Here is a 12,858-nt window from a genome sequence, read left to right as displayed (position 1 = left end):
TGAAACAAGATATTGTGTATGTTATTGAAACAATTGGTCATATTGACCAATTACACTCCCTAGTCAGGTTTGTAGCTGTGCCCTAACTCCAAGCCATGTGGCTGCTTGCTGATTTTGTGTTAGAATTATGACCCCACGAATGTTTAAGCCTAGCAAACCGATTCCAAAGAATGACACTGTAATGTCAACAGTTTTTGTGGGGGTGGCATTTGTGCATGGGGTACTGTGAATTTCCATTGCAATTGAAAGAGAAAGGTAGTACTGCAGAAGCGCATCCTAAAATAGGAATGTTTTATGACCAACGAGTGGAGTACACATTGTTAATCTTATTGAGATTACTTCCAAAGTATTCTGTGATCTTACCAACATTTAATTCGTTCTGTCAAATATTGAGTTCATGGGAGAAGCATTGACTGAACTTATTTAAATTATACTGTTTCACGGGGGGAATACAAATATACACTGATACACTAAAATAAACCGTTTAAACCCTTTTATTCCCCCACAGCATGCAAGAGAACAGTGTGGACCAGCCTACATCATTATCTCAGCTCTTGAGAGAGAACTACTTGGCCGAAGCACGAGCACACCAGAGACACAGCGAGATGAGTCGTTCCGACTCCTCCTCACGGCGCCTGGTCTACGGGCCCCTCAAAGGCAAGATGGCGGACTCTGCGGGGCTGGACGAGCCGCAACACCAGCTCCCAGACCTCTCAGCCTTCCTGAGTCAGGAAGAACTGGATAAGAGTGTTAACCTGGCCTGTCAGGCTATTGGACCCGAGGCCCTCGAAGAGAGGTCAGATGTCAAGGCCTCCCCCTCTGCCACCTCCGACACTCCCGACACCCAGCCTGATCCGGAATTAAAAGAACCCCTACCAACACACCCGGCATTCTTGCCAGAGAGACGGCCATACCCACCTCTGTCCCTCCAGGACAATGTTATAAGGACAGACGAACAGATATATCAGCCGTCCCAACCGTCCATCCAGGACAACTCGATGAGGACAGACAGACAGTCGTTCCCACCGTCCATCATCCAAGATATTGCAGTGAAGGACAACCGGGAGGACATTAAGAGACCAGGGGCTGGGGGGAGGAACACCCCGGCATTCGGCCTGGAGAACCAGTCCAAGAAGGAGTTCCTCAACAAGGCAGCGGACTTCATCGAGGAGCTCTCCTCTCTGTTCAAGGCAAACAGCTCCAAAAGGATACGGCCCCGATCGTGCAAAGCTCATAGGAGCAGAGCCAACAAGGGCCAAGCCGATGGGAGCATTTACTCCCTGAATGCAGACGACAGGGAACGGCCCATTCTTCTCCAAGACTTCGAAATGGAGATGGAGAGGCCTGCTAATCCCTTCTGCATTCAGCCGCCAGAGGTCCAAGGTTTGGACATGGACCCGGGTTATGGGCACGCTGACTTCCCCATGCAGGACTGCAGGACTACTGAGGAGCAGTATGATGACTCTGAGGTGCTTGAGGCGGATGAAGTGGATGAGGCTGAGAGCCCTGCCCTGGTGGAGATCACCCCTGGAGTGTACACAGCCGACCCCATCTGTGAGCCCCCTCACTTCATCCAGAAACTGAAAAGCAGGGAGGTGTCGGAGGGCAGCAAGGTCCAGCTGGACTGCATTGTTCAAGGACTCCCCATGCCCGAAGTCCGGTAAGGCGAAACCAAACGTTCAAACTCAACTACAATGTTAGTGTTTTTGTAGCCATAGATGCATATCTTCAAGGATATCGTCACAATTTTTTTTTTTTTTTTTTTTTTTTTTTTTTTTACATTTATCTTTATTTTTCAACATACTCTCAAAGTAGTCTATAGGGCAAGGAGAAACTTTCACCCACAGTTCAAATAGCCATTTCTAACTTTAACTAGCTTTACAGTGGCTAAAGTTAGCAGTGGCTTTTGTAACAAATCTGAACAGTTGATGAAACTTTATCCCATCCCCATAGACTACTTTCAGGTTAAATGGAAAAATATAGACTAGTAATAAAAAATAAAATAAAAAAGTGAAAATGTACTGTAAACTCGGGTAGTACTTTGATAGTAGTACACAAGGTTGTACACAAGGTGGTAGTACACACGTTTTATTGTGATTTACTAGCTAGCTGATTTGAATGCCCCATGCTTTCCCCGGGAGGTGGATCTGCTCTTGCAGTCTCTCTGAAACGATTCTAAATTTGCCTCATTGAAATGTAATACCATGAGAAGTCAGCCGGTGAGTCAGTGTGGTCAGCAAGCACATATGAGCCTTAAAACAGGCGATTACTCACCACATAGCAGAATCTGAGTACAAATGCGTTATTTTCCTGTTGAAGACATAATCTAAATGGACATATGAAAGAAGTACAGGAATCGAGGGTGAGTGAGCAATATGATGTAAAGTGGCCCAATTTTGATATTCAGAATGTTGTTGACATTGTCAGATAGGAACACTCCAGTATTTTTGCTGGAGTACTTATTCAACACATTTTGAAATATATATTGATTTTGTTTCAAAGAAAAGAAGGACAATAAGAAAAGCACTTCTTATAGGTGTTTTGTCAATTGTAAACTGACAAGCAAACAGTCATATTTGCTTGTTTGGGCTTGAATTTGAATGCAAATATTCAAATATGCCTCCCCACTGGGCACACACTGGTTGAATCACAATTTCAATTTCATGGTTGAATTGACGACTGTGCCCAGCTGATCAGGACATCCATGACCCTGAGCTAGTATTTACAGTATACACTCACTTAAAAATGCAAATTTCTCTAACTCTTCCGGACACCCTGTTTATAGGTGCCCCTGTTTGTGTATTTTGTTTTATGTCTGGAACATTCGATCATAAGTGTTTGTGTGCCAGTGTGTGTACGCAGCATTCTAAATGCCAATGGGTTTTATCAGCACATAACAATGCTCTTAAATATCTGAACACGCATTGTGGCCTATTTGCCAAGAAATAACAGAAGAGTGATTTCTTCATTATGGACATTACATTTGCATGCAAAATCACAATTTGAATGTCTCACAGAATTGACAAAACAAAATGTAAATGTGTGTGTCTATGGAACCCTTTGGTGGGAGTAAATTTCCCCAGAAAACAGACTTCTAAGTGTTGGCATGTTGTAGAAATGAAGCAAAGAAGGAAGCATCATCGATGTTACATGAAATGGGCAAGCTTTTTGGTGAGACTGAACATATAAGCCAAAGTCTGAATTTGTAAGTCTTAGGTCAAAACATGGATAGCCATGTCGAAGGAAAAGTTTGGCTGAACACAAAAACAAAAATTTGGAAAATGTGGTTATTTCCATTATTACTTTACAGAGGAAAGAAAACGACTGTTATGGATCTTACACCCTCCGTTATGGATGTTACAGAGTCTGAAATAGACATTCAAATCTTAAACGTTTATTGATCAAAATCTATCATTATACATTTGTTGTCATTTGGAATGTCTTAAAAGGTCAGCAGAAGGCATAGTGCCTTAGGATTACACAATTACAGGTGGCCTGACAGCAGGTAGCCGAGTGGAGCATTGTGCCAGTAACCAAAATGTTGCTGGTTTGAATCCTCCAGCCGACTAGGTGAAACATCTGTCTGTGCCCTTGTGCAAGGCACTTAACCCCAGTTGGTCTGATAAGAGCATCTGCCGAATGACTAAAATGTAAAAATGTAGCCTGCATAGTATACAAGTCCAGTCACCACACCCTGACTGGTAAAACATGTTTTATCTTATATATACACTACAGTTAAAAAGTTTGGGGCCACTTAGAAATATCCTTGTTTATGAAAAGCACATATTTTGTCCATTAAAAGAACATAAAATTGATCAGAAATACAGTGTAGACATTGCTAATGTAAATGACTTTTGTAGCTGGAAACGGCAGATTTCTTTATGGAATATCTGCATAGGCATACAGAGGTCCATTATCAGCAACCATCATTCCTGTGTTCCAATGGCACGTTGTGTTAGCGAATCCAAGTTTATCATTTTAAAAGGCTGATTGATCATTAGAAAACCCTTTTGCAAATATGTTAGCACAGCTGAAAACTGTTGTTCTGATTAAAGAAGCAATAAAACTGTCCTTCTTTAGTCTAGTTGAGTTTCTGGAGCATCAGTATTTGTGGGTTTGATTACAGGCTCAAAATGGCCAGAAACAAAGAACTTTCTTCTGAAACTCGTCAGTCTATTCTTGTTCTGAGAATTTAAGGCTATTCCAAGCGAGAAATTGCCAAGAAACTGAAGATCTCGTACAACGCTGTGTACTATTCCCTTCACAGAACAACGCAAACTGTCTCTAACCAGAATAGAAAGTGGAGTGGGAGGCCCCGGTGCACAACTAAGCATGAGGACAAGTACATTAGAGTGTCTAGTCGTCAAATGGCAGCTTCACTAAATAGTAACCGCAAACACCAGTCTCAACGTCAACAGTGAAGAGGCGACTCCGGGATGCTGAGTGTCTGCTGAGAACAGACATGTAAAGAAGTGTCTATGGAATAAAATGTGTAGTTACAAATATTTCTGCCCTGGGTTCTTGTATACCTTACGACCCAATCTTTGGGCTTCCCAAGAGCGAAAAAGAGGCAGAAGAGCTGGCATCTTTGTGAGACTAGGGCAAAAGGGAAAACCTTCCACCACTTCCCTCCATTCTATTGGCCAGTCACATAAGATGGATGACCTCCGATCACAAATTTGCTATCAACTCTTGTAACTGCAATATTCTCAGTTTTTCTGAGAGATACCCCCAATGACTATCCAACACGATGGATTCTCCATTCGCTGAGCAGACAGGACAATGGATTCGGGGAAATCCAGAGAGGGAAGGGTAAGTTTCTTCATCAACAACAGCAAATGGTGTGCAAACTATAGTGCAGTGGAAGTCTCAACCTATTATCCACCTGTCTTGGAATACACTATGGTCAAATACCGACCCTTCTACCTCCCGATAGTTTTCATCTGTTATCATGACTGCTGTATATATTCCACCTCAGGACAACAACAAGATGGCACTTAACAAACTGTACAAAGCTATAAACAAGCAGGAACCAAGCACCCGGAGGCTGCTTTTCTTGATGCCGCTGATTTTCATTCTGCGTCACTAAAACACGAGCATACAAGGCCTCCCTCGTCCCCCTTCAGCAAATCAGATCATGACTCAATACCCCTGCTTCCTGTTTTCAAACATAAGCTCAAACAGGAAGTATCTGTGACATGCTCCATAGAGAAATGGTCCACCAAAGCGGAGACAAAGCTGCAGGACTGCTTTGCTAGTGCTTACTGGAATATGTTCCAGGACTCCGCCAATAGCATCAACGAGCTAACCATCTCCATCACTGGCTTCATCAGGAAATGCGTCCCCGACGATGTCCCCTCCAATCAAAGACCTGGATCAACATAGAGGTACTGACTAACTAAAGGACAGAGCTACCGCACACAGGCCTATCACAGCAAACCCAGAGTCAACGGTTGAGAACACAAACGCATACAAGAAGTCCTGCTACGACCTCTGCAGAATCCCCATACAGGCAAAAGGACAATATAGGAACAAGGTGGAATCCTATTACACTGACTCCGACGATCAAAGCATGTGGCAGGGGCTACAGTCCATTACGGATTACAAAGGAAGACCTAGCCCTGATCTGCCCAACGATGCTTCCTCTACCTAACGAATTCAATGCATTTTATGCACGCTTCGACAAAACAAAACTGAGCCATGCATGAGGCCCCCTCCTTGTCCCAGAGGACTGGGTGATCTCGCTCTCCGACTTGAGTAAGGCTTTTAATCTGGTCAACACTCGCAAGGCCACAGTGCCGAACTGTATTCCAGGTCGCGTTCTCAGAGCATGCGCAGACCCACTGGCAGGCATCTTCACAGTAATTTTCAACCTCTCCTTGTCCCAGTCTGTAATCCCCACATCTCAAGCTGACCACCATCATTCCTGTTCCGAAGAAGTCTAAGGCTATCTGCCACAATGACTACCGCCCTGTAGCACTCACATCTGTTATTATTCAAGGAGCGTGACACTAGCCTGGATGCTTATAAGAAATTCCACTACAAACTCAGATGAGCCATCAAACAGGCAAAGCATCAATACAGGACCAAGATCGAATCCTACTATGCCGGCTCTGATGCTCGACAGATGTGGCAGGGCTTAAAAACTAGCACGGATTACAAAGGGAAAACAGACAAGATAAATTCCTTCAATGCTGATTTCGAGGCAAGCATCACTGAACCATGCATGAGAGCACCAGCTGTTCTGGACAACTGTGTGATCTCGCTCAAGAACCCCGTGCCAACGTAACCTGCCTGAATTACTATTGCACCTTAGCACTCACATATATAGCCATGAAATGCTTTGAAAGGCTGGTCGTGGCTCACATCAACACGATCATCCCAGACACACTGGACCCACTCCAGTTCGTCTACCGCCCCAACAGATCCACAGATGACGCAATCGCTATTGCACTCCACACTGCCCCCCACCCACCTGGACAAAAGGAATACTTATGCAAGAATGCTGTTCATTGACTACAGTGCATCATTTAACAACATAGCCCCCTCCAATATCTTCACCAAGCTCAGGACCCTGGGACTGAACACCTCCCTCTGCACCTGGATCCTGGACTTCCTGATGGGTCGCCCCCAGGTAGTGAGGGTAGACACATCGGCCACAATGACCATCAACACCGGGGCCCCTCAAGGGTGCGTGCTTAGTCCCTGTACTCCTGTTCACCCACGACTGTGTGGCCACGCAGAACTCTGACACCATCATCAAGTTTGCTGACGACACGACTGTGGTGGGACTGATCACCAACAATGATGAGGCGTTGGTGATCAGTCCCACCACAGTCGTGGAGGCCAGGTCATCTGATGCAGCCCTTCATCACTCTCCTTCTAGGTCAAATAACCCTTATACAGCCTGAAGGTGTGTTGGGTCTTTATCCTGTTGAAAAGCAAATGATAGTCCCACTAAGCGCAAATCAGGTGGGATGGCGTATCGCTGCTGAATGCTGTGGTAGCCATACTGGTTAAGTGTGCCTTGAATTCTAAATAAATCACAGACAGTGTCACCAGCAAAGGGAACCACACATGCAGAGATCATCATTTCACCTACTGCGTTTTACAAAGACGCGATGGCTGGAACCAAAAAATTCACATTTGGACTCATCAGACCAATGGACAGATTTCCACCGGTCTAATGTCCATTGCTTGTGTTTCTTGGCCCAAGCAAGTCTCTTCTTCTTATTAGTGTCCTTTAGTAGTGGTTTCTTTGCAGCGATTCAACCGTAAAGGCCTAATTCACATAGTCTCCTCTGAAAAGTTGATGTTGAGATGGATCTCAATTTCTGAGGCTGGTAATTGTAATGAACTTATTCTCTGCAGCAGAAGTAACTCTGGGTCTTCCTTTCCTGTGGCAGTCCTCATGATAGCCTGTTACATCATAGCGCTTGATGGGTTTTGAGACTGCACTTGAAGAAACTTTCAAAGTTCTTGAAATGTTCTGTATTGATTGACCTTCATGTCTTAAAGTAAGGATGGACTGTCGTTTCTCTGCTTATTTGAGCTGTTCTTGCCATAATATTGACTTTGTCTTTTACCAAATAGGGTTATCTTCTGTATACCAACAATACCTTGTCACAACACAACTGATTGGCTCAAAAACATTAGGAAGGAAAGAAATTGCACATATTAACTTTGAACAAGGCACACCTGTTAATTGAAATGCAATCCAGATGACTACCTCATGAAGCTGGTTGAGAGAATGCCAAGAGTGTGCAAAGCTGCCATCAAGGCAAAGGGTGGCTACTTTGAAGAATCTCACATTTAAAATATATTTTGATTTGTTTAACACTTTTTTGGTTACTACAGTACACCATATGTGTTATTTCATAGTTTTGATGTCTTCACTATTATTCTACAATGTAGAAAATAGTAAAAAAATAAGGAAAACCCTGAAATTAGTAGGTGTGCCCAAACTTTTGACTTGTACTGTATGTATCACCATTAGTATTTTACCATAAGTATTTATATATTCCTGCTACCTGTAATTGTTCAGCCCTGTTTATATGTATATTCTACTACTGGTCACTTTTTATGTATAAACCTTCTTCAACCACTCCAGTACCACTGCACATTGAATAGGGTACTGGCACTGACCTGAATATACTTGCATTCTCATGTTTCTTCAACTTATGTTTTTTTTTATTCTATTTTGTATTTTATCTATATTAATATTATCACTGCATTGTTGGGAAAGAATTTCACGGTACTGTTTTACACCTGGTGTATCCTGTGCACGTGGCAAATAAACTTTGCCGTCTATCAGTTGGTGTGTTAACTTGCGTTAGTTCTTGACGTCATGGTTATGTTCTCTCAGTATTAAGCGTGCTCGGTATCACCTTCTATGGTTTAGTAGCTCTGGTGTGTCAGGGAATAGTATTGTGTCTATTCTCAGTCTATGTTTAGTATTGTGTGTATACGATTGGGACACCCAGTCATAGTCCCCTTAACTTTGGGACTCTCTGTTGGGGGGGTGGGGGGGGTCTTTCCTCTCTAAGCTAGGGCCTGGAGGGAAAATAGCCTTGACAGGTGCAGCAGCCAGGCAGTCTACGCAGTCTTTGCCTTCTCCTCTGCTACTCATACTTTCAAATTAGAACCTTACTCATTAGAAATGACACGCTTTTCCAGTGATGTCCCCTACATTCAGTACCAGTCAAAAGTTTGGACAGACCTACTCATTCAAGGGTTTTTCTTTATTTGTACTATTTTCTACATGGTAGAATAATAGTGAAGAAATGCACTATGAAATAACACATAAGGAATCATGTAGTAACCAAAAAGTGTTAAACAAATCAGAATATATTTTATATTCTTCAAAGTAGTGTTGTGGAAAAATTCTTACACAGGGACACTCGAAGTCAATCTTAAGTGAATCATTGTTTATTTTCACTGCGCTGGAGAGATTTCAACCAACTCAATGCACCACAGTACACATGTCAATCAGGAGCTCCTCCTGAGCAGACCCAGCAGTTGTCTTTTATACAGCTGTACACAGACAAGTTATATTTGCATGATTTAGTGAATTCATTTATTAATTAATTAATTGATCAATACCTTTTTGTTTCATTCATGTGACCGACCAATGCTGTTTCATAACATGTGACAGAACAATAACAAGGCTTCTCCTCTCTAAGCTGAGACCTTGAAACTGAGATATCTTTAGTCTGTTCTGAAAACTGAACAGGCAGTTAACCCACTGTTCCTAGGCCGTCATTGAAAATAAGAATTTGTTCTTAACTGACTTGTCTAGTTAAATGAAGGTACAAATAAAATAAAAACACAGTCGTTCGTTCTCAAGACAAGGTCTGGGCGTACTGCCAAATTGCAGCTACTGATAGTGAGGATTTGTACAGTCAGCCACTTGCATAAACACAGAAATTGGTTTATAGAACAGCACATGAATAGAACACAGCAATTAGTTATAAAGAAAAGCACAAACGTTAAAATTCCCATTACAGTAACCACCCTTTGCCTTGATGACAGCTTTGCACACTCTTGGCAACCTCTCAACCAGTTTTATCTGGAATGCTTTTCTAACCGTCTTGAAAGAGTTCCCACATATGCTGAGCACTTGTTGGCTGCTTTTCCTTCACTCTGCAGTCCTTCTCATCCCAAATCATCTCAATTGGGTTAAGGTTGAGTGATCATTGGGGATTATCATTTGTTTTTCAACAGGACAATGACCCAAAACACACCTTCTGGCTGTGTAAGGGCTATTTAACCAAGGAGAGTGATGGAGTGCTGCATCAGATGACCTGGTTTCCACAACCACCCGACCTCAACCCAATTGAGATGGTTTGGGATGAGTCTCAAGAGGAGCTACTTTGAAAAACAGTGCTGCTGTTTGCTAAACATTGGGAGTCTACAGACAGATTAGTCTTCTCTTTTCAGCAGTAGGCATTTGTACGTTTTTCCCTCGATTGTATTTTGACATTTTAAAAAGGCAAACAGACAGCTACAAGCAACCATAGAAATATAATCCATAGATGGCAGTTCCGATTCAAGTCAGGACTGGCAGCCATTGCTGGTGTACCCATGAGTTCAATAGTCAAATTGCCAGGGTAAGAGGTTCTAAAACCCTTCTATGGATTATGTATATGGCCACAAAGCAACAAGCTGTATATTTGGCACCCATGCTGGCCAAATTGCGGCCTTCCCAACTTTAGGCAACTGGTATCTGCTAAAATAAAATAAACACTTGAGTAAATGAGGGATACAAATAATATTAAATACAGTGCCTTGCAAAAGTATTCATCTTCCTTGGCATTTTTCCTATTTTGTTGCATTACAACCTGTAATTTAAATGGATTTTTATTTGGAATTCATGTAATGGACATACACAAAATAGTCCAAATTGGTGAAGTGAAATGAAAAAAAAAACTTGTTTTGAAGAAAAAAAAGAAAAAAAGAAAAAGAAAAGTGGTGCGTGCATGTTTATTCACCCCCTTTTTATGAAGCCCCTAAATAAGATATAGTGCAACCAATTACCTTCAGAAGTCACATAATTAATGAAATAAAGTCACCTGTGTGCAATCTAATCTGTCACATGATCTGTCACATGATCTCAGTATATATACACCTGTTCTGAAAGGCCCCAGAGTCGGCAAAGTGGCACCATCAAGTGGCACCATCAAGCAAGTGGCACCATGAAGACCAATGAGCTCGCCAAACAGGTCAGGGACAAAGCTGTGGAGAAGTACAGATCAGGGCTGGGTTATGAAAAAATATCAGAATCTTTGAACATCCAATGGAGCCCCATTAAATTCATTATAACATTTTTTATAGAATATGGCCCCACAACAAACCTACCAAGAGGGGGCCGCCCACCAAAACTCATAGACTAGGCAAGGAGGCCATTAATCAGAGAGGCAACAAAGAGACCCAAGATAACCCTGAAGGAGCTGCAAATTTCCACAGAGGAGATTGGAGTATCTGTCCATAGGACCACTTTAAGCCAAGCACCCCACTGAGCTGGGCTTTATGGAAGAGTGGCCAGAAAAAAACAATTGCTTAAAGAAAAAAATAAGCAAACACGTTTGATGTTCGCCAAAAGGCATCTGGAAGACTACCCTAACATATGGAAGAAGGTACTCTGGTTAGATTAGACTAAAATGTAGCTTTTGTCCATCAAGGAAAACGCCATGTCTGAGGCAAACACAACACCTTTCATCACCCCTAGAACACCATGGGGATGTTTTTCATTGGCAGGGACTGGGAAACTGGTCAAAATTGAAGGAATGATGATGCCGCTAAATACAGGGAAATTCTTGAGGGAAACCTGTTTCAGTCTTCCAGAGATTTGAGACTGGGACGTGTCGTGGAAATTTCCTCTATATACCAAATCATGAGAGCAAACCACACACAAGTCAGAGTTAGTTATCACAAAGTCCATCTTTAATTATATGAGCTCTATCACAACCCTGTGACTCTCAGATCAATTCAGTGTCTATCAATGAATTCTCTGAGAGTCCCTTCCACATTTCAACTGAGATCCTTTATAGCAAAGACACACACAGGATAAGACAGCATCGGCATAATTCATCGTTCAGCTTTGTCTCCTAAACTATGGTCTTTTCTCAAACTCAGAACCATAAACAAATCCTCCATATCAACAGCCATATATCAAATCTATCCTATCTTGACAAGATCACAGAGACACACTGACTGGCACACAGACATTGTGGAGCCAAGAGATACACGCTTGACCTCTCCCCTCTCTCCGGCCCAAGCAACTTAGTCTTGACATAGACCAGATACTGCAACCCCGCCACAGTATTATACAAACACATTCTGATGAGAAGTAACTTACACACATATGATGAATATAAAACATCTTACCTATGTTACCAACCAATTCTGATTATTCCCCAACAGACGGAGGTTCACCTTCGAGCAGGACAATGACCCTAAGAATACTGCTAAAGCAACACTTGAGTGGTTTAAGGGGAAACAATTAAATGTCTTAGAATGGCCTAGTCAAAGCCCAGACCTCAATCCAATTGAGAGTCTGTGGTATGACTAAGATTGCTGTTCACCAGAAGAACCCATCCAACTTGAAGGAGCTGGAGCAGTTTTGCCTTGAAGAATGGGCAAAAATCCCAGTGGGTAGATGTGCCAAGCTTATAGAGACATACCCGAAGAGACTTGCAGCTGTAATCACTGCAAAAGGTGGCTCTACAATGTATTGTCGTGGCATGGTTTAGGTCCACTTGTAGAATTTATGCCAAGGTGCATTGAAGCTGTTCTGGCAGCTTGTGGTGCCCAAACACCCTTTTAAGAAACTGTGTCGGTGTTTCCTTTATTTTTTATTTATTTATCTAGGCAAGTCAGGGAAGAACAAATTCTTATTTACAATGATGGCCAAACCCTAACCCAGACGACGCTGGGCCAATTGTGCACCGCTCTATGGGACTCCCAATCCCGGCCGGATGTGATACAGGGTGGAATGGAACCAGGGTCTGTAGTGATGCCTCTAGTACTGATATGCAGTACCTTATGCTCTCTGGTGTATTTTCAACATTGAGGGCGGGCTCCTGTGGTTGGATAAAAAATGAAATAAATAAATGAAACAATTATTCTTTCTTTTTTCCCCCTATTGGGCTCCCTATGGACTTGGGCCCAGCCCCTGACTCACACAATTGACTAGCCACATTTATTTATTTTGCAGTTTTTTTAATCAGTTACCCTATCAAGGCAGGGCCCCCCAGTTGCTCTTTTTGTACGTGCTCTGTTCCTCTTTCCCTCAATCCTGACTATTTTCCCAGCCCATGCCGCTGAAAAACATCCCCACAGCATGATGCTGCCACCACC

General features: G+C 42.7%; 1 protein-coding gene across 5 annotated transcripts in view; it reads left to right on the top strand.

Annotated features, from left to right (window-relative positions):
* mypn (myopalladin) overlaps positions 1 to 12,858 on the top strand; it is a 52,416-nt gene that overhangs the window by 1,071 nt on the left and 38,487 nt on the right. For all 5 annotated transcript variants that reach the window (XM_065023363.1, XM_029669880.2, XM_029669878.2 and 2 more), the window contains exon 2: positions 509 to 1,660. In XM_065023363.1, the coding sequence (XP_064879435.1) occupies positions 510 to 1,660 (1,151 nt within the window). In that variant the 5' untranslated portion in view covers position 509. The remainder of the gene's footprint in view (positions 1 to 508; positions 1,661 to 12,858) is intronic.

This window comes from Oncorhynchus nerka, linkage group LG10, assembly GCF_034236695.1.
Source record: "Oncorhynchus nerka isolate Pitt River linkage group LG10, Oner_Uvic_2.0, whole genome shotgun sequence".
NCBI classification, from domain to species: Eukaryota; Metazoa; Chordata; class Actinopteri; order Salmoniformes; family Salmonidae; genus Oncorhynchus; species Oncorhynchus nerka.
The sequence above is the reverse complement of the archived record's forward strand: the minus strand, read 5'-3'. Positions and strand labels throughout refer to the sequence as shown.